We start from the raw sequence: 20172 nt of genomic DNA, 5'->3' as shown, positions 1-20172 counted from the left end.
CTGTTTCTTCTGACATTTATCTCCAGCTTTCTTTTTGATTTTATTTTTTTAAGTAATCTCTACCCCTATCCTGGGGCTCAAACTTGTGACCCTGAGATCAAGAGTTGCATTCTCTGCCAAATGACTCAGCCAGGAGTCCCTATCTCTGTATTTCAAAACAATGTTTTTTCATTTCTTACTTCTTCCTTATTTTAAATATCCTTTACTGACGTCTGAGGGAACATAAGACATCCTCATCATCCCCCTTACAAAAATACCCACTCATCTCCCCATCTCCCCCACACTCACCCATGGCCCCCTCCTCCACAGTGTGTCATAATTTCTGGTGAAATTAATAACTAGTATTGATATTATTAGGATGATGTAAATACTGTTCCCTGATGAGCTATATAGTGTGGTACAGTTATATTCCCTTCTTTTTCTTTTTAAAATATTTTATTTATTTATTTGACAGAGAGAGACACAGCGAGAGAGGGAACACAAGCAGGGGGAGTGGGAGAGGGAGAAGCAGTCTTCCCGCTGAGCAGCGAGCCCAATGTGGGGCTTGATCCCAAGACGCTGGGATCATGACCTGAGCCAAAGGCAGAGCCCTAACCCCCTAAGCCAACCAGGCACCCCACGTGACAGGAATTTAGTATAGAATTAGGAACTCCCGTGAGCATTGGAAGAGTCTAAGGAGCAGAGGTCATGGGAGCTATGAGTCTTCAAATTCAAAGGAGATGTGCTAGGGATCTCAGCCTGAAGCATCAAGGTTCTTCACAATCTTGGAGAAGCTTCTACCGCTCATCTCAGAATTCAGTGATGAAGAGGGTAACGCTCCAGGAAGCCTCTGTGAGTCTCTTTTACCCACACACTTGCCTGTAACTGGTTCAACTTCATCTTCCAAATCACAAATGACTTCCTCTCTGGCCTACTCTACCTCAAAATCATATAGGAGGGGCACCTGGGTGGCTCAGTCGGTTAAGCATCTGACTCTTGGTTTCAGCTCAGGTTGTGTTCTCAGTGTTCTGAGATTGAGCCCCGTGTTGGGCTCCATACTCAGCTCGGAGTCTGCTTGTCCCTCCTTAACTCCTCTCTCACAAATAAATAAAACTTTAAAAAAGACAGTATAGGAAAGGAGATTCTGGAAAATACAGTTCTCAGCCTTAAAAATGAATGGTGGTTGTGCTAACAATGAACCCAGCACAGTCTATCCTTTTGTCAGCTTGGTGTCCAAATGACTCCTTTTCCACATCTCACCTCTGAGTAAAGGTACTCAGAAATCACACTGTGTGATTCAGCTCTCCTTCCTAGAGTCAAACCCAAACAGGAACCCCAGGGTCCTCTTTATCCATCCCTGAGCGGATGTTGCTTTCTTTTCTGATCCTGCTATCCTTTATTTTTAAAAAGATTTATTTATTTTAGAGAGGGAGGGGCAGGGCTAAGGGAGAGAGCAACTCAAGCAGACTCTGCACTGAGCATGGAGCCCAGTGCAGGGTTTGATTCTACCACCCTGAGACTATGACCTGAGCTGAAACCAAGAGCCAGGTACTTAGCTGACTGTGCCACCCAGGTGCCCCTGATTCTGCTATCCTATGACCTACTAATTTTTTAAAGATCTTATTTATTTATTTGAGAGAGAGCAAGAAGCAACACAAGCAGGGGGAGTAGGAGAGAGAGAAGCAGGCTCCCCGATGAGCAGGGAGCCCGAGGTGGGGCTCCATCTCAGGACTCCGGGATCATGACCTGAGCCGAAGGCAGATGCTCAAACAACTGAGCCACCCAGGAGCCCCCTTATAACCTGCTATTGAGATATGGAAAAAATTATGACTTACACATTAATACTATCAGGTAACAAGAGAATGCGAGAGGAGAAAAAGAGAAGGAGCAGGTACAAAAGACACAGGACATCTTTAACTACTGGCACGCTTGCTTCTGAGATTGGCCACAGGACGTGACTGCTCTTCTTCTACCACCTGTTCTGCCTGTCCCTAGCCGGTCATATTTTGGGGGATGGTGATGGGGTAATATGGTGGGGTGACCTAGATCTTTATTCTTGATGTTTCTGTGCCTTCCTGTTTTAGGTGCTGTGTCTGTTTTAGGTTGCTACAGTTTTCCGTAACTTTTACCACAGACTGTGGGAGTACTAAGTAAGATTACCAAGAGAGTCTCCTGGGTGCCAGGTGTTCTTCCTTGCCCCCAGTGTAGCAAACCCATCTACCCTTGATCATCAAGACCAGTCATCCCAACCAGTAGGGCAACCCTCTTACTTCCTTGACAAAGTCACCAGGTGGCAGTCTCAGCCTCCTGTTCGGTAGGACCAGTATGTCCCTTCCCATCCCTGGGAACCAAGACCTCGCAATCAGCAGAACCCAAAGTCTTGGGGATGGGAAGCCAATACTCTACTGTAGGTCGTTAGATTAGTAACAGTGGAAGGAGCCACCCCCGTTTCTACCCCTTGATTCCTGAAATCTTGGGGTATCTTTGCTATGGGGAAATTTCACTCTACATTAGTCCCTGGCTAGAGCACATCTTGCATCTCACAGGACATTATGTCAGCTCCACACAGTGACTGCACCCGGCGGGCACCATAACGAGCTCATCCAAATCCGTTCCACCATCCTATCAGGGCAAGCTTGAGAGCGATGGGAAACACAGTAAGACCAGTGACTTCCAAACAGACGCATTGACAACATCACGCTTTCATGAGTCCGTGGCTACACTTCATTTGCTGCCAAGTAAGGTAAAACCGAAAATGAAGGTGTAAGATTGCAAATATAAATAAGAGAGGAGCTAAGAATAATAATAGGACTGTATTGGAATGTGGTTTGGGTGATACAAGTGAGTTAAATCCTCATCTATAACAGGGAGCCAGTGAATGTGGCTCATTTTGATAAATCAAGAAATGATAGCCAAGCACATCATTGAAAGCTATGGAGAAGAAAGAGTGTCCGGATATGTAGGGTTTATGTTTGGGGAGTTGTGAATAGTGGCAGGGAAGACTGAAGCCTTTCTGTAACCGATTTTTTTTTAAGATTATTATTTATTTGACAGAGAGAGAGCACAAGCAGGGGAAGCGGCAGACAGAGGGAGAAGCAGTGTCCCCTCTGAGCAGGTAGATGATACGAGGCTCAGTCTTAGGACTCTGGGATCATGACCTGAGCCGAAGGTGGATGTTTAACCAGCTGAGCCTCCCAGGAGCTCTGATTTTTTTTTTTTTTTTTTTAAGTAGACCCCATGCCCAACATGGAGCCCAGTGCAGGGCTTGAATGCACAACCTTGAGATCAGGACCTGAGCCAAAATCAAGAATCAGAAGTTTAATCAGATGTTTAGCCACCCGGTGTCCCACTATAATAGTAGATTTTAAAAGATCCTCACTGGGGCACCTGGGTGGCCCAGTGGGAGCCTGCTTCCTCTTCTCTCTCTGCCTGCCTCTCTGCCTGCTTGTGCTCTCTCTCTGTCAAATAAATAAATAAAATTGTTAAAAAAATAAATAAAAGAGCTTAATTATTTCTTAATTTTATTAAAGCAATATGTAAATTTTAAAGGAAAAAAAGAGAAAATGAACATCCATCTGGCTTGCCTGTCTTTTAGAAAAATATGCTTGAAGACATCATCCATTTTACTCAATAAATCAATGTTTTGTATCCAAACTACCAAAATGCAAAATCCCTCCAATTTGGTCCCAAAGAAATTTGTTTCTGAAGAACGTGCGTATTTTCTTTGCCAGATAAGGAAAACTGTTCCACAATGACTTCCTTTTGCCTTAAAAAACTATAATGTTAAAACAGTCAAATGTTTGTGTTGCTTTAATAAGAAGTAAACGTGGGATGCCTGGGTGGCGCAGTTGGTTAAGCTGCTGCCTTCGGCTCAGGTCATGATCCCAGAGTCCTGGGGTGGAGTCCCACATCAGGACCCTTGCTCAGCAGGGAGCCTGCTTCTGTCTGCTGCTCTACCTGCTTGTGTTCTCTCTCTCTCTCTGACAAATAAATAAATAAATAAATAAATAAAATCTTTAAAAAAAACAAGAAGTAACCTTTCTCAGGTGCCTGATACCATCTTTTTTTTTTTTTTTTTAAGAATTTTCTTTTTTTTTTTTTTTTAAAGATTTTTTATTTATTTATTTGACAGAGAACACAAGTAGGCAGAGAGGCAGGCAGAGAGAGAGAGACAGAGAGAGAGAGAGAAGCAGGCTCTGCACTGAGCAGAGAGCCCGATGCGGGGCTCGATCCCAGGACCCTGGGATCATGACCTGGGCCGAAGGCAGAGGCTTTAACCCGCTGAGCCACCCAGGCGCCCCTTTTTTTTTTTTTAATTTAGTTTATTTATTTGAGATGAAGAGAGCAGGAGTGGGGGGAGGGGGAGAAGGAGATGGAAAGGGAGAAGCAGACTCCCCACTGAACCATCCAGGCACCCCCCCATTTCTTTTCTAGCTTCCCTTGAACATGATTTCATTCACTTGTTCCTTAATCACTTTATGGGGTTAAGTTTTATGTTATTATATTGTTTGTCTCTTAATATATAGGAATCGGTGATGCATTCTAGATATTAACTTTTTCTCCTTTATGTATGTTGCAAATATTTTTTCTAAGTCTGTTATTTATTTGTTTTTTTTTTTAATTTTGGGCACAGGAAATTTTTATAAAGTCAGAATTATCAGTCTTCTTTGTTATACTTCCTATCTTATTTAAGAAGATCTTCCCTAACTCAAGGTTAAAAACAATTTTTAAAATATTTTATCCATTCTGTATCCCCTTCCCTCTGGAAACCACTGTAACTGTATCTCCCACATTTCATTAAGTTGTATTTTATTTTCATTTAGTTCAAAATATTTTTTTAAGATTTTATTTATTTATTTGACAGAAAGAGACACAGAGAGAGAGGGAACACAAGCAGGGGGAGTGGGAGAGGGAAAAGCAGGCTTCCCACTGAGCGGGGGCCCTGAAACGGGGCTCGATCCCAGGGTCCTGGTATCATGACCCCAGCCAAAGGCAGATGCTTAACAACTGAGCCACCCAGGCACCCCTAAGCCTCATTTTTTTTTAAAGATTTTATTTATTTATTTGACAGATAGAGATTACAAGTGGGCAGAGAGGCAGGCAGAGAGAGAGAGGAGGAAGCAGGACCCTGGGATCATGACCCGAGCCAAAGGCAGAGGCTTTAACCCACTGAGCCACCCAGGCACCCCCCAAGCCTCATTTTTATCATCTACTCTGATGGTCTGTGTCTTTCAATTGGTGTAGTTATGGCATTGGTATTTAATATGATTGTTAAATAGTTGTAATACTATCTACCATATTTGTTACTGTTTTCTGTTCATTGTTCTTTGTTTCTCTTTTCCTCTTCCACTCTTTTCCCATCTTGTCTGGTTTTAACTGGGCCTTTTCTTTTTTTTAAGATTATTTATTTTTAAGTACTCTCTCTACACCCAATATGGAACTCAAACTTACAACCCCAAGATCAAGAGTTGCACGCTCTACCAATTGAGCCAGCCAGGTGATCCTTTAACTGAGCTTTTTTTTTTTTTTTTTAAGATTTTATTTATTTACTTGACAGACAGAGATCACAAGTAGGCAGAGAGGCAGGCAGAGGGAGAGGGGGAAGCAGGCTTCCTGCTGAGCAGACAGCCTGATGTGGGTTTCTAGGACCCTGAGATCATGACCTGAGCCGAAGGCAGAGGCTTAATCCTCTGAGCCACCCAGGTGCCCCTTAACTGGGCCTTTTATATTATTCCATTTCTCTCTTCCCTTCACATATCAATTACACTTTTTATTTAAAACTATTTTAAGTGGTTGCCCTTGATTATACATTTACAGTGAATCCAAGTTCTCTTTAGAATAACACCTACCACTTCATGGTAGTGCAAAACTTTAGAACATTTCCAATTTCACCCTCTCATCTCTGATAACATTGCTGTAATTCATTTCACTTATTAATAATCTATAATTACCAAATGCATGGTTGCAATGATTAAACAACCTGGGTTATCTGTTAGATTAATTAAGAATATGAAAAAGAAGGGGCACCTGGCTGGCTCAGTTGGTGGAACATGTGACTCTTGAACTTGGGGTTGTGAGTTTGAGCCCCACCTCAGGTGTGGAGCCAACTTAGTAAAGTAAAAACTAGGGGCACCTGGGTGGCTCAGTTGGTTGAGTGGCTGCCTTTGGCTCAGGTCGTGATCCCAGGGTCCTGGGATGGAGTCCCACATCGGGTTCCTTGCTCAGCAGGGAGCCTGCTTCTCCCTCCGCCACTCTGCCTGTGTGCTCTCTCTCTTTCTCTCTGACAAATAAATAAAATCTTAAAAAAAAAAGAATATTAAAACAAAATTTTTTTTTTACCTTACTTATTCCTTCTTTAAAGCTCTTCTTTTCTTTATTTAGATCAGAGTTTCTGACCTATGTCATTTTTCTCCTTTGTGAAGAATTTCTTCTAACATTTCTTGCAAAGCAAAGCTATTGGCAACGAAGTTCCTCAATTTTTGTTTGTTTGAGAAAGTCTTTACTATTTCTCCTTCACTTTTGAAGGTACATGTAGCTAGATACAGTACTCTAGGTTTGTGGCATTTTTCTTTCCACATGAACTATCTTCTTTTGCTCTCTCACCGTTTGCATGGTTTCTGAGGAGAAGTCCAATGTAATTCTGTCTTTGCTTCTTTATAGGTAAGGGTTTGTTTGGGTGTTTGATTTCTCCTCCAGTTTCTTTCAAGATTTTCTCCTTCTTTAATTTTCTTTAGTTGGAATATGATATGCCTAGGAGTTTAGATGTTTTATGTGTTTATTCTGCCTAGTGTTCCCCAAAACTCCCGGATCTGTGATTTTCTTTCATTAATTTTTTGAAATTATCAGTCATTATTGTTTTAAGTATTTCTTTTGTACCTTTCTCTCTTCACCTTTTGGTATTCCCAGTATGCCTATGCAACACCTTTCATAATAGTCACAAAATTTGTGGATGTTCTGTTCTCTTCATTCATCCTTCTATTTACACTTCAGTTTTAGAAGTTTCTCTTGACAAGTCTTCAAGTTAATTGATTCTTTCCTCTGCCACGTCCAGGTCTACTGCTGAGCCCATCAAAGGTACTCTTCACTTCTGTCACAGTGTTTTTGATTTCTCACATTTCCTTTCCCTTCTGAGAGTTTCCATCTCTCTGCTTATGTCACCTATCTGTTCTTACATGTTAGCCACTTTGTCCATCAAAGCCATTAGCACATTTACTATAGCTTTTAAAATTCCCAATCTGAGAATTCCAACATCTCTGCCAGAGCCAAGTCTAGCTCTGACGCTTGTTGTCTCTTCAAACTGTGTTTTTTGTCTTTTAGTATGCCTTGTAATTTTTTGGTTGAAAGTTGGGCATGATGCATCATGTGGAGGAAACTGAGGTAAAGAGACATTTAGTGTGAAATTTCATATTTACCTTGCTAGGGTTTAGTCCATATTCATTGTTTGCCATAGCCATAAGTGTCAGAAGCAAAATATTCCTCAGGTGCCTTCAATTTGTCTTGGTATCTTTGGGTTTTCCTAGAAACTTCTTTTTAAATTAGGTCTGAGGTGGGCAATTCTTTCACTCGTATCCCATTTTTATCCAGGAGCCCCACTGATGTGGTGGAAAGGTGTGGAGAAAGGGAAGGCTAGATGGGGGCTAGAGAGGTATTTCATTCTCTCCAGGTCCGGTTTGGCATTTAGGGTCATCCTATTTTCTTTTGAGGGCATTCTTGTGAAGGTTAAACTCACAAAGGTGGGAGCATCCCTTAAGATTGGACACCCCCCAAAAAAAAAAAAAGATTGGACACCCCACCTTGTATTTTTTTAAATTTTCAAACTTGTCCACACTGAGCCACACCAGCAATACATCAATTACAGTTTGGATCTTCCTTCTCTAGTAGTGGTTCCTATGGAGGGTTCTGCTCCAGAAAGCTGAGATTCTGTTTCTGCCTGCCTGCCTCTCCAATTTTGGGGCAAAACTTGTCCTATGATCTTAGTTCTCTGAAGGATCTAAGAAGACTTGTTGTTTTTCAGCTGGTTGATTTCCAGTGCCAGGCCAGGAAACGAGAAGTCCAGATACATTTGTGTCCGGACTGCCCCCCCCACACCCCCACAATACTTACTTTTTATTTTTATTTTTAAAACGATTTATTTATTTATTTATTTGTTTGAGAGAGAGACAGTGAGAGAGAGCATGAGAGGGGAGAAGGTCAGAGGGAGAAGCAGACTCCCTGCAGAGCCAGGAGCCCAATGTGGGACTAGAGCCTGGGACTCTGGGATCATGACTCGAGCTGAAGGCAGTGGCTTAACAGACTCAGCCACCCAGGCGCCCTTCCTCCCATACTTACTGTATCAATTGTTTAAAATCTTTCCATGATCAATCACTACAGCCATCTTTTTTTTCTGTAGATTTTAATTATATTTAGTATAAAGTACTTTCTTATAAATTTATTATCTAGAATTATGTGCAGATCTATTTCTGTTTACTGCATCTGAATATTTTTTTGAATTTTTTCTCTTGGCTCAGTCACATTTGTCTGTTTCTTGGCATGTTCAGTATTTATTATTTATACAGGCATCATGGATGATATGGCGCAGAGATTCTGGGTTCTGTTGTAATTCTCTGAAGAATGTTGAGTTTTGTTCTTCAGGTGGTTGAATTACGGAACATCACCCCAAACTTGTGGAGGCTGGGCTTTAAGTTTCACGAGGGCAGATATATTTTGATTTTGCCCTTAGTTCTAGGGCAGATCTCATCTCTAGAACATAGTTTTCATTCCCAAGGTGTGGCCCTTTGGGGGTTTAGAAGGAAAACTGAGGCCTTTACCAAGCTCCTCTGTCAGACTTCAAACTCGTCCATGGAACTGATAGCAAGTGAATCTCTCCTCAGCTTTTGGCCTTCCAGCTCTTTGTCTTTCCCTGGAGTCCCTGGAATTGTTGCCCACAGGTGGGCAGTTGAGGCCAGCCACATATCTGAAGTTTACAGCTTCCAGCTCCTCACCCACAGAGGCTCCAAACTTCCCAGCGTTGCCCCCTGGGTTTCCAGCTGCGGTGGTGTCCCCATCTTCTGCCTCTTCAGCCATTGGACCTGTGGCTTCCTGTTTGAGGTCTGGGAGAGAGAACCCTCAGGGAAAAGCAGCTCTTCTTCTTCTTCTTCTTCAAGATTTTATTCATTTATTTGACAGAGAAAGACACAGCGCGAGAGAGAACACAAGCAGAGGGAGTAGGAGAGGGAGAAGCAGGTTTCCCGTTGAGCAGGGAGCCCGATGCAGGGCTGATCCCGGGATCAGGCTGGGCGCGCAGGCTGGGCACAGCGAGGCGCAGAAGCGCGTCCTGGACACCCGGGCCATGACCCAAGCCGAAGGCAGACGCCTAATGACTGAGCCACCCAGGCGCCCCAAAAGCAGCTTTTCTTTCAAGAGCTGCTGCCTCCGTCTAGTTTCTGTCTGCTTGTTGTTCTTCTCCAGTGCTTTCAGGCAGTGGTTTCATATATTTTGTCCACATTTCATAAAGCAGAGCGTTTTGTAATTACTGGAGGTAGAAACTCAATCTGTAATCCGTAGCATCCATTCAGAAAGTGAACTATTAAGACAAGCATACAAAATTAAGACCTACCCTCAAGGCGGATACCTTTTAAGTCAGGTTATTAGGGCTGAGGCGGAAGTTGACGCGAGCCCCGCCCCCACAAACAGCTCCGCCCCTCGCTCGCCCCGCCCCCTCGCTCGCGCCCGTTTCCAAGGCGACAGGGCGCCAAGCTGTGGCAGCCCAGCAACCGAGTGGGCGTGCAGCAGCGGCTACATGAGCGCCGGGGTGGCGGCGGCCGGGCAGCGGCCCCCCAGCTCGGGGATCCCGGGCTCTCGGGGCGCGTCGCGCCCGCGCCCCCGCCAGCCCGCGGTCGTCCAGCACTCCGGACAGCACGGCGCGCAGGCTGGGCTCAGCGAGGCGCAGAAGCGGGTCCTGGACCTGGAGAAGAGCCTGCAGTTCCTGCAGCAGCAGCACTCTGAGACGCTGGTCAAGCTTCACGAGGAGATCGAGTACCTCAAACGGGAGAACAAGGGTGAGTCCGAGCGGCGGGGCCGCGGCTGGGGCGCCCACCGCCGCTGGGGCCCGAGGGGGACGCAGACCTGCTGCCCGCGGGTGCCTCCAGCACGGAAACACGCGTGGACTCTAGAACACGTAGTGTTTTAAGGAGGACAGACACAGGGCAGCAAGTCAAACCCCGGGTCCTGCCATGCGGGGCTTGGACTCCCTTCCCCCGCCATCGGCCCCAAACCAGGGTGGTCTTGGGGGTCGGGGTGCGTCGGGGCCATCTAGCCATCTGGCAGGGCAGCCTGTCCGTGGCATTTCCCACAGTAAGCCCAGTGGCAGTCTTGTCTCTAGGAATTGTGGAAGTAAAAAGTGCGAGCATACAGCTTAATGATTTTCACAACCTAAATGCCCCCAAATCAAGGGCCTATATGCCCGGCACCATCCAGCTCTCCCGAGTACACGAGTGTCCTCAGGGCAAGGCCTTCCTAACTTGGCCCTGCTTGTGGCTCCTCACCCCCATGGGCCAGGCCTGAAGCGGAACCTGTCTTTTACTCTGCTTCCCTCTATTCTCCCTTATGTTTTAGCTGGAGCTCTTCCCCCCACACACCTAGTCCTACCTCAGTTTCTCCCCACCCTTCTCCTGCTGTCCACTTGAAGTGCTAAGTATGAGATCAAGGGGTCCCCATTGTGTCAGGACTCCACCTCCCCTTGACATGAGGAGTTTTGAGTCAAGGTCGTGTGTGAAGTCTCTCAGGGGTTCAGCAGGAGGGGAGCACCCGGGACAAGGCAGACCTTTTCTCTCAAACTGGCAGCAGCTTCAGAAATGACCGAAGCATGTGTTTGCTTTCAGATCTCCATTACAAGCTAATAATGAGTCAGAAGCCAAAGAAAGGTAAGAATGAGGCCCTCGGGTGGCTGATGGGAAGTTACTGATGTCTGGAGCAGCCCCTGGGTTGCTTGTGTTCACCCAGCTAGCTGCACTGGCCTTTCCCAGTGAGGAGGGGTCCTGGGGGACCTGGAGAGACGCCACTGCCCCCAGCCATGGTTTGGGTGACTGTGCACTGAAGCACAGAGGTGGGGCTCTCGGGGATCCCAAGGCCTAAGGTCTGGGCAGCAGGGAAACAGGCAGAGCAGCTGCCCTCCCTAGCGTTGCTGCTCTGATGGATTCTGACTTGGATTCTGGCTATGGTAGGCCCCAGGCTCCCTCTGCAAGGCTGGCAAGCACTGGGCAGCCCCAGCCCTGGGTCTCTGGCCCGTCACTTCCTAGCACAGAAGGCTCTGTACTAGGAAGGCACAGTCCTTTCAGGGAGCCTCCCTGCCCATCTCCACAGTGACCAAGAGGGCTGGAGATGGAGAGACCCACAGCCACTTACCCACTGCCCTTCCTCATCCTGATAGTAGCCCATTCACTTTGTGTGTCCCCCAGCCCAGCCTGCTCTCCCCACTTACCTTTGGGGCCCAGTCTGGGTGGTGCTAGCCTACAGCCCCAGTCTTGGGAGGTGTCTAGGGCTCCTTTTCCAGGGGACACAGAGAATGGTGTGGTGGTGGGCCCTCCTCCGACAGGGAGGAGCAGCTCTGGTGAGCTGTCCTCGGCAAGTGGCAGGGCCTGTTGGTGGTCCCAGTGCGGAGATGCCAGGGGTCCCCAGTGGGAACTCAGAAGAGGTCATCCCCCTTCAGGGCTTCTTTGGGCCTAAGCCCACTGCTTTCTGGATGGCCCTTCAAGAAATTGCCTTTCCCCCGGCCTTGGCTCTGCCTCACCAGAGTTGGGGAGGGCCCTGTGTGAGCACACAGGCGGGCACAGGCCGCGGGCCCCTCACCCATGGAGAGGAGCGGGGACGGAAGCATCTGGGGACACTAGGATGGAAGTGGCATTCCTGCCATCTCCAACTGACCCTGTGCCTTCTCCCACAGGCAGCATTTCCAGTTCCAGCTTTCATTCCATCAAGTCCGTCTCAAATTCGACGTCAGGTGAGCACGCCAGCACCCTCTGTGAGCTCAGGGTCGGGGAGGGACACATGCCTCATGGGGACCCCGGGCCCAATGGCCAATGTGGGGCATTGAAAGCCCCATGGGCTTGGCTACAAAGGGAGTGAACACCAACATGGGGCACAAGGCCCTACGGCAGATGCCCCCCGACATACGGAAAGAGGAGCCTCTGTGCCTCACTAAGTGCTCTTCCAGGGAGGGGTGGCACACAGGTGGCCTGGCAGAAGCCCTGCTCATTAGGACCCCCCACCAAGCAGGCAGGAAGCAGAGGCGGGGGGGGTGGGGAGAGGTGGCTCCGCCTGGAGTTCTGGGCTTGTGGTGTCATTTGCAGAGTTAGGGGCTGATAGCTTCTTCTTCCCACTCTGCCTTCCTCAGGCCAGGCGTCCTTGCAAAGGAGCAGCCCTTGCCCCTCCTCTGCGGGCCCCAGGCAGGCAGTAGGCATTGTCCTTGGAAAGGACACTGGCGCAGGCTGGGTCCCAGACCTCCCACTCAGTGTTATTTTGCCCAGAATGGGGCATTGCTTCAGAGTCGGGGAACAGCTGTGGGGCCACCCCCAGCCCTGGCCTTCCCTGACTACATGGAGCCAGCTTTTCACAGAACCTCAGACCCTTGGGTTTGGATCTCCCAGCAGCCCCCCGATGGGGGCTCTGTTACCATCTCTTGGTGGAAACTGAGGCAAACTCCATGGGCATACACGGCTGATCCTGGGCGACTCAGGCGTGGGTTCTCGATGCCCACAGTGACCGCCTTGGCTGCTGTCAACTCTCAAGGCAAGGCCCGGACCCAGCTCAGCTTCTCCAAGAGGCAAGACTCGAAAGCTGATGTTCCCCAGAAGATGGACCTGGAAGAAGAGACCCCAGTTGCTGCCCTGTTCCACAACAGCAAGCTGGACAAAGCCCCAGGGATGCAGGGGCCGGCCAAGTAAGGGCTCGCCCAGACCCTGTGGGCCCAGCGCTCCATTTACCAAGCTCACACTCTGCCACCAGCCAGCTGCTCAGCCCTTCCAAATGGGCCAGTCTGCCGGTGAACGCAGACTTGCTCCAGGCTTGCCCATCCAGTGGGCACTGCCTTCCCCCTTTCCCCAGGGGGTCTGCAGGGTCTCTATGCTGACTCAAGCCCACATGAGGATGCCAACAGCAGCCTCCAAAACCGTTTTCTCACAGAAATGGAACAAAGTGATTTGGCCTTTAAATTACTCTGCTATTCACCAAGTCGGGGAATAAGTAAGTCAGGTTCCTGGGCTCACCCCGGGAAGTGTGCTCAGCTCTGTGAGGCGCAGAGCTGGCAGGCCAGAGCAAGACCAGGCTGACACTTGAGTTTCTGGGACTGCCCTGGAAAGCAGCAAGGAACCTGGACTTTTTTTTTTTTTAAAGACTTTATTTATTTGACAGATCACAAGTAGGCAGAGAGGCAGGCAGACAGAAGAGAGGAGGAAGCAGGCTCCCCGATGAGCAGAGAGCCTGATGCGGGGCTCGATTTCAGGACCCGGGGATCATGACCTGAGCCGAAGGCAGAGGCTTTAACCCACTGAGCCACCCAGGCGCCCCAGGAACCTGGACTTTGCATCTAAAAACAGAGGCCCCATTGTCCCCTGGGTAGGGCAACCAGCAGGCTTCCGCTTCTCAGCACAGTCCTTAGATTCTCTCAACCAGGCTCACAGGTGTGGGGGTCAGGACTGAGGGTGGCCCCGCAGCTTGAACCACCTTGAAACGTCAGGGCACCTTGAGAGAGGAGAAAGGGATGGACCCAGGTCCCAGCTGGCACCAGAGCCCCCCACCTGGTGCCGGGAGCACCCTAGTTAGCAGAAGGGACCCAGTCCCTGAGGAGGCTGTGTGGACACCCCTCCTCCCCACACCATTCTCAGGCTGGAGCAGGAGCTGCCCAGAAGAGAGGTGGGGGGTGGTGGTTAGACCAAGCCTGGCAGGCTAGCTCCAGGCTGCTGCAGTGACTGTTCCAGAGAGGAAGAAGGGGAGACCTCCAGTGCAGTGGTGAGCTCCACGGCAGGCAACCAGCACAAGGGCAAGCAGCCCCCTGCGATGAGCCTGCCTCCATACCTACGCAAGCCCACCACGATTCAGCAATGTGAGGTTATCATCCGCCAGCTGTGGAACGCCAACCTCCTGCAGGCCCAAGAGGTGAGGCTCGGGACCCCGATCTGCCCCCCCGCCACCTCTGCAGAGCCTGCCCACTGCCCCTCTTCTCCCTGCCTTCCAGTTGCAACACCTCAAGGCCCTCCTGGAAGAGAATCAGAGACCCAAGGCTGCCCCTGAGGAGCCTGGGCCCAGCTCTCCCAAGTGAGTAAGAGCCTCACAGCCCTCACCCCGCCCCACCCTACCCCAGCAAGGTCTTCTCCTCTGGGGCTCACTGCTGACTCCTCCCTCACCAGGGACCAGGAGGCCCTTCACCCAGGAGCCATGCAGCTCCCCAAGGTCCCCACCAAGGGCGTCCCCAAGAAATGGTGAGTTGCACTGGCAGGGGGAGGTTGAGGTGGCCTTCAAACCCCGTATGGGGTGCAGAAGAGATTGGGACCCAGATGGCTCCGTGTTTTGCCTGGGGCCGCATTGGGCTGGGCTTCTGCTCCCAGGGGCTCTGCAGTGCCCGTCCTCTGCCCGAACAGCCTGATTCTGAGCCCGATGCCCGTGGCGGAGCGCTCCATCCTGCCGGCGCTGAAGCAGACCCTGAAGAGCAACTTCGCCGAGCGGCAGAAGAGGCTGCAGGTGGTGCAGAACCGGCGGCTGCACCGCTCAGTGCTCTGAGGCCCCGGCGCCCATTTGCGCCTGCACAGCAGCTCTCGGCCAGGCCCGTGACCAAGCCCCCGGCTGGAGATCCTCACCCTCTCTAGATAGCACTACCAGACAATTCTCATACGTTTAGGCCAACTGAAATTCCAGATAAACGAAACTCGTGGCAGATAAAGTACTTGGTCTCAGAACTGGGAAACTGTTTATTTTCTTGCTCAGTATTTTGCTATTCTGCGTTTACACGAAAACATGTTATGAAAGAAGTATTGCCCTACCCCGCTGAAGACTGGAAATAAAGCTCGTTTCTCCACTTGTGCGTCTCATCCCTCACTGCTGTTTGGGCATCACTGCCCTGCTCTGTGCCCCTAGCTCTGCTCCCTGCAGTAGGAGGGGCCTGCCGGGGGTGCCTGGGACTCCGGGCTCATCCAAGGCGGGCAAGTGTGCAGGGAACGGGTTCCTGGCCCTGCACACAGCGTGAGACGCCTTCTTCCCCAATGGTCCTGGCCAGCTTCCAGGCTGACAAACACTGCTGATGCGCCATCCTGCCGGGCCTGCCCTCCAACACGGAGGGCCACGGCACCTCGGGAGCGGCCCTCTCCGAGGCTCTGGGGCTTCACCCGGTGATACTCCGGCCCCAAGGGCCCCCACAACCACAGCTTCCTATGGCTCATGGGTGCAGTCAGTGTTGTGTCCACCTGCCCCTGGCAGGGCTGTGCTCCAGGCCCATTTCCTCAGCACTCATCTCTACCTCGTCTTGCTTCTGGCAGCAGGAACCCAGCCAGAAACCTGGGTGAGGTTACGGCCCTGACACTCAAAAAAGGGGGAACTAAGATCTGGATCTCCATGGCCATCCCCAAGGTAAGGAACCGGGCTCAGCCCTGACAATGTTCCTCACTGGACAGTAGTACCCAGACTTTCAGAGGGGAGGGGACACAGTGACAAATTCATGACAAACACAGGAATAATAAATTTATTATAAGAACCACAGATGACATGGTAGTGCACATAGAAAAGGGGGACCCTCTCAACACCAGAGGGCTGGCGGGCTGATGCCCTGTCAGGGAGCCTTCTTCACTCTCAGGAATGGCTCTGAGCCCTGACCCCAGAGTGGGCACGATGCCAGGGACAGGATCCATCCAGGTGCCCCTGCTCCCCAGGCTCTCCCACAGTGCTGAGCAGACCCCCATGGCTTGAAGGGAGAATGCCATGAGGTATGAGGCCCAGGTGACCGCAGGGGATCTGCAACCGCCTGCAGGCCAACCTTCCCTCTGAGACTCGGCCAGCACCCTGGGATCCAGGAGCTTCCCTGTGGCTTGCCCCACATGCCCACGGTGGCAGGGTCTGAACCTAAAACTGTGACCAGAGACTTCTGTGTGCGTTTTCAGGGTTTCCTATGCTCCCCATGTTCCCTTACAGGAACAGGATGTGTTTCTGGTGCACACACACAAGAGGCTCTAACAAGACCCTGAGTTCTCCCCCGTGCTGAGGAAGGACACAGGCCTTGGGAGAGGCCGAGGGGACAGCAGCCCAGGGAGGAGCACACAGGGCTGGTGGCATGTTTGACTCCCTGGGGGACGTCCCAACCCCATTACTGATGCAGCCAGTCCCACAGCCACCTGCCCTCGTCATGTACAAGTGTGGGAGGATGTCTGGCAAGTCCCCAAGGCAGAAGATAAAAGCAGGAAAGCTAATCTAAGCCCAGGCTCTCTAAGGGAGCCAACACCTAGAAATGTCCGACACGAGGTGCATGCCCTCTGTGGCCCTGACAAGGCCACTGACTCTCCCTGCGGTCCCCAGCGGCTGGGTGGCTAGGCGGCTGAGAGGCAGGCCTGGTGGATGCTCTGTGCCCAGGTGTTGAGCAGGGCCGTAACTGAGTGCTTGTCGGGGAGCTGCAGCAGCCTCGAGGTCATACACCGGTGCACCGACTGCAGGAAGGGGTTGGCATCTGCAACAGAGCAGTGGGCCATGAGCGGTGCCGGGCCTGATGCTGGGCCACGCAGCAACTCTCTGTGAACAGGCTACCCCATAGACACAGGCTGTCGTCTGGGGCATTCCACCCAGCCAAAGTGAGCAGGGGTGCCATCTCCCTCACACAGTGGGGTAGCTGATGGGCTCCCCTCCCAGGCCCACGCATCAGTGGAGAACTACAGTGTAGACAGGTCTGGAGCCCAGGACCCCCACTCAGGGGCAGTCTTGGGATCCCAGCCCCCCACACTAGCTCTGAGCTGCAGGGGCACTGGTCCCCATCAACAGAGCTCTCTCTGGGCCTTTGGTCTGAAGCCATGTCACCCAGATGGGTCCCCAGGAACCCTAGCTCCTTCTGTGCTCCCCTATTGGCCTTGCAGAGGCCCCCAGGGGTGGATGGGCCTGCTCACTCCTCACCACTACACATGGCTGCCCTGCAGGCAGACAGAACACCATAGAGACAGAGACCCCTTTCTCTCCAAGTGATTTCTGGGCAACCCACTCCTGTCCACAAAGGAACAGAGAAAGGGGAGGAGTGGGTTCCACTGTGGAAGCCCGGAGGAAACCCAGTTGCCTGGAGCCAACCCCATCCCGCCAGGGCCCCGAGAGAGCAGCCACAAGGCCTCACCACGGCTGTCCTCGCGGCTCACCCACCGTACTGCCACTGCCGGTCGATCCACAGTGGGCTCTGGGCAGGGTAGTCAGCAGGGACACTGAGCTCCAGTGGCGGCACACTCGGGAGATCCTTGTCATCTGCAACACATGCAGCTGTGCCTGTGACCCGGCCCAAGGCCTCAACCTGCCCTGCCTCACAGCCCTGCTCCGAAAAGGGCTCTTCGAATCCCAAAAGGCTTGCTGCAAAGTCTGGAGGTCACTCTGACCCCCAGGCTTCCACATTTCCCTAGGGCCTCAGGCTTGGTACCTGGAAGGCAGGGAGGGGGCCTCCCCAGCAGGGGTAAGAGGTGAGAGTGTGGGGGCTCCAGGCTCAGCCCTCAGGGCACATCCTAGGCCAGGTATGTGGGAGGATCCAGAAGGATGTGGGGCTGGTGGGCCTCGGGGCACAGTGTATGTGTGCCTATCTGTGGGAGGCACAGTGCGAGTCCCGATGGGGCAGGTGGGCCTGGGCTGGGCCTACTCTGGAGCCAGGGGCAGGGGCAGAACCCTGGGGCTGGAGTTTAGGACTCAGTCTCCCACAGCACCAGCCCCGCCTCCCCGGTACGCACCCAACTTGCATATCAGGTGGACGGTGCCATTGTTACTGCAGTGAGAAGGATCCAAATTCACCAAGAACTTAGGATCTAATCTGGCCACTTCCCCCTGGAGCACGTTGGGGATGCTCTGCCGCTCGTCGTCTTCAAACCTACGCTTCCGGGTGCACACAACCGGGGCTCTGGAAGAGGCAGCTATGGTCACCACCGGGGCTAGGCTGTGGCCCACGACCCACAGCCCATGGCCCACTGCCTAGCGCGAGCCTGAGCCCTGTGCTACACGTACGTGATGGGTGGGCCGTGGATGGCTGTCATCGCCGGCACGAAGGTGCGGTACAGGGAATGGTTGAAGACGGGTGAGCGGATATTGGCCAGGACGGCATCAAGGAGAGGCTGGCACAGGTATTGCTGTTTGGTTGGCGGCACCGGAGGCGGCGGGGGTGTGGGCTGGGACAGGACAGTGGGGTCAGCAGCCCACTCTTGGGAAGCTTTCTAGACCCTGAGGTCCTCAACCTCACAGCCAGACTTTTACAGCTTCCCCACCACCTCTGCCCCCAAGAGATAAATAGTTATCTTAGATGCACTCGCCTGCCTTCTGTGGCTTTGACTTTCCCCTGAGGCCCCTCCCCCCAGGGCTTGGCCTCGTGCTGGGCAGGGACAAGTGGAAATGAGACAGTGGAGATGAGCGTACACAAAAGTCTGTGAACCTGGTACACAAAAGTCTGTGAACCTGGCGGATGGAGGGAACACCCACAGGACCACAGCCGGAGGGTGACCTCTCCCATGTTCGCACACATGCTCTCCTTACCCAAGGCCGACCTGACCTGGAAGAAGACTCCTGGGCGAGGTCCCCAGGCTGAGTGGCATGCCCCTCTACCCACTCCTGACTTTGAACACTTCTCCCCACTTGTGGGGTGAGTCCCAGTCTCCTCAGAGATGCCTGCGGCCCTCTGAACACCACCAGGCCATGGTGTCCCACTCACCACTGCCATGTCATTCTTGAGCTTCTCCAGGGCAATCTCACACTTCTGCAGTGTTTTCAGGGGGCACCTGTGGGGAGAAGGGATGTGGCTGACCCTCCATGCTTGACGATGGCACGCTGGTGGCTCTCGGGTGCTGATTCTAGCCACCGCCCGCCCGCCTGGCTTCTTCTGGTGCGAACAGAGCCAGCTTTGGCCAGCACAAGCCTCCACAGGAGCCCCAGCCATTGACCAGCTGTTCCTAGACTCAAAGTGTAAGGACAGATTGTCCTGTCCCCAGGAGTAGCCCCATCCTGGTTGGCAGAACAGGGCATAAATGTAATGGGTCAGTGGGGAGGGACAGAGGCTGGGCCCCTGCCCCCCAGCCATAGAATTCCAATGAGGATCAATCCAAGAGGGCTTGGAGAGTGGTCCAGATCCAAGTGGCCTAGTTCTGCTGTTTCCAGCATTTTGTCTAGTAAATGGAAAAGAGAAGCCCTTCCAGAAGGGAGCACAGACTAAGCTGAGGCAGGAAAAGGGACAAATCCAAAGGCCAGTCCACATGCACAGTCCTGTACCGCAGACCAAGCTCTGGTGCTCACAGCAGCCCTGGCACTGACCAGCATGGGCGTGTGTGCCGAGAAGCTAGTGCCCCACTGCCTTACAAGTGCTTCTCAAGGGGTCGCCTTGTTTCCTTTTCCCAGCCAAGCTGAGTGAGCCACAGCTGCCCCTTTTTGCAGATGGGCTAACTGATATGAAGTCACTTGCCAAAGGCCACTGGTAAGTCAGGGGCACCGCAAAGGTAGGGGGCCAGGGGCTTGGAGCCCCAGCAGACACACGTAAGTGGAGCCCTAAGGCCCTTTCTCTAAACTCCACATCACCACTAAATGCTCATTCAAGGCTGGGCCAACCATGCAGCCAGACGTGGGCAGAGCGCCATCCTTCCTCCAGGAGCCTGGAGGCAAAGCTCACCGCTTAGAGGGGTCTGTCAGGATGTCCAGAAGGCTCTTCATCTTACTCAGGTCCTTTTTTCTGTCTGGGACAGAGAGGGGCCACTAAGACACGTGCCTGGGGTATCCCCCCGCCATCCCCAAACATGCTGTGCCCTAGCGCCGGCCGCACCTTCATTCTTGTCGATCTTGTTGATCATGCGGCGCAGGGGCTCGATGTACTTGGACAGCTGCTTCAGCTTGTCGAGGTACTGCTGCTCCTCGGCCTGGCTGGAGCCAGCTGGGCTCATGACTGAGCTGGGATTCACTGGAGGATATGACGTGGTAAGCGCAGCTCCCACCCACAAGCCCGGGCTCTGCAAACCCTCCAGGCGG

At 51.8% G+C, this 20172-nt stretch overlaps 2 protein-coding genes across 14 annotated transcripts in view; one reads left to right on the top strand and one right to left on the bottom strand.

The window, feature by feature from the left end:
* The first annotated feature begins 9689 nt into the window (after positions 1–9689).
* On the top strand, positions 9690–15025 carry LOC116572271 (coiled-coil domain-containing protein 74B-like). 5 transcript variants are annotated; one of them, XM_032311139.1, is made up of 8 exons: positions 9690–10016; positions 10839–10880; positions 11900–11956; positions 12673–12895; positions 13920–14109; positions 14189–14268; positions 14361–14432; positions 14559–15025. In XM_032311139.1, exons 1-8 carry the CDS (start codon positions 9758–9760, stop codon positions 14728–14730), a joined length of 1095 nt encoding a protein of 364 aa, XP_032167030.1. In that variant the 5' UTR covers positions 9690–9757; the 3' UTR covers positions 14731–15025. The 5 variants fall into 5 exon arrangements, with proteins under 5 accessions (XP_032167030.1, XP_032167025.1, XP_032167027.1 ...); XM_032311134.1 differs by having other exon boundaries at positions 9695–10016; positions 13932–14109; XM_032311136.1 differs by having other exon boundaries at positions 9696–10016; positions 12715–12895.
* A 637-nt stretch (positions 15026–15662) lies between these two features.
* The window catches only part of MED15 (mediator complex subunit 15), a 66923-nt gene continuing 62413 nt past the window's right edge, over positions 15663–20172 (bottom strand). For 7 of the 9 annotated variants that reach the window (XM_032311119.1, XM_032311126.1, XM_032311120.1 and 4 more), the window contains 7 exons: positions 19970–20104; positions 19820–19883; positions 18872–18938; positions 18175–18335; positions 17904–18070; positions 17335–17433; positions 15663–16660 (listed from right to left, as the gene is read on the bottom strand). In XM_032311119.1, coding sequence (XP_032167010.1) covers positions 16524–16660; positions 17335–17433; positions 17904–18070; positions 18175–18335; positions 18872–18938; positions 19820–19883; positions 19970–20104 — 830 coding nt within the window. In that variant the 3' untranslated portion in view covers positions 15663–16523. Of the gene's footprint in view, positions 16661–17308; positions 17434–17903; positions 18071–18174; positions 18336–18871; positions 18939–19819; positions 19884–19969; positions 20105–20172 lie in introns of all 9 variants that reach the window. The other 2 variants (XM_032311123.1, XM_032311121.1) reach the window with 2 other exon arrangements.

This window comes from Mustela erminea, chromosome 13, assembly GCF_009829155.1.
Source record: "Mustela erminea isolate mMusErm1 chromosome 13, mMusErm1.Pri, whole genome shotgun sequence".
NCBI classification, from domain to species: Eukaryota; Metazoa; Chordata; class Mammalia; order Carnivora; family Mustelidae; genus Mustela; species Mustela erminea.
The sequence above is the reverse complement of the archived record's forward strand: the minus strand, read 5'-3'. Positions and strand labels throughout refer to the sequence as shown.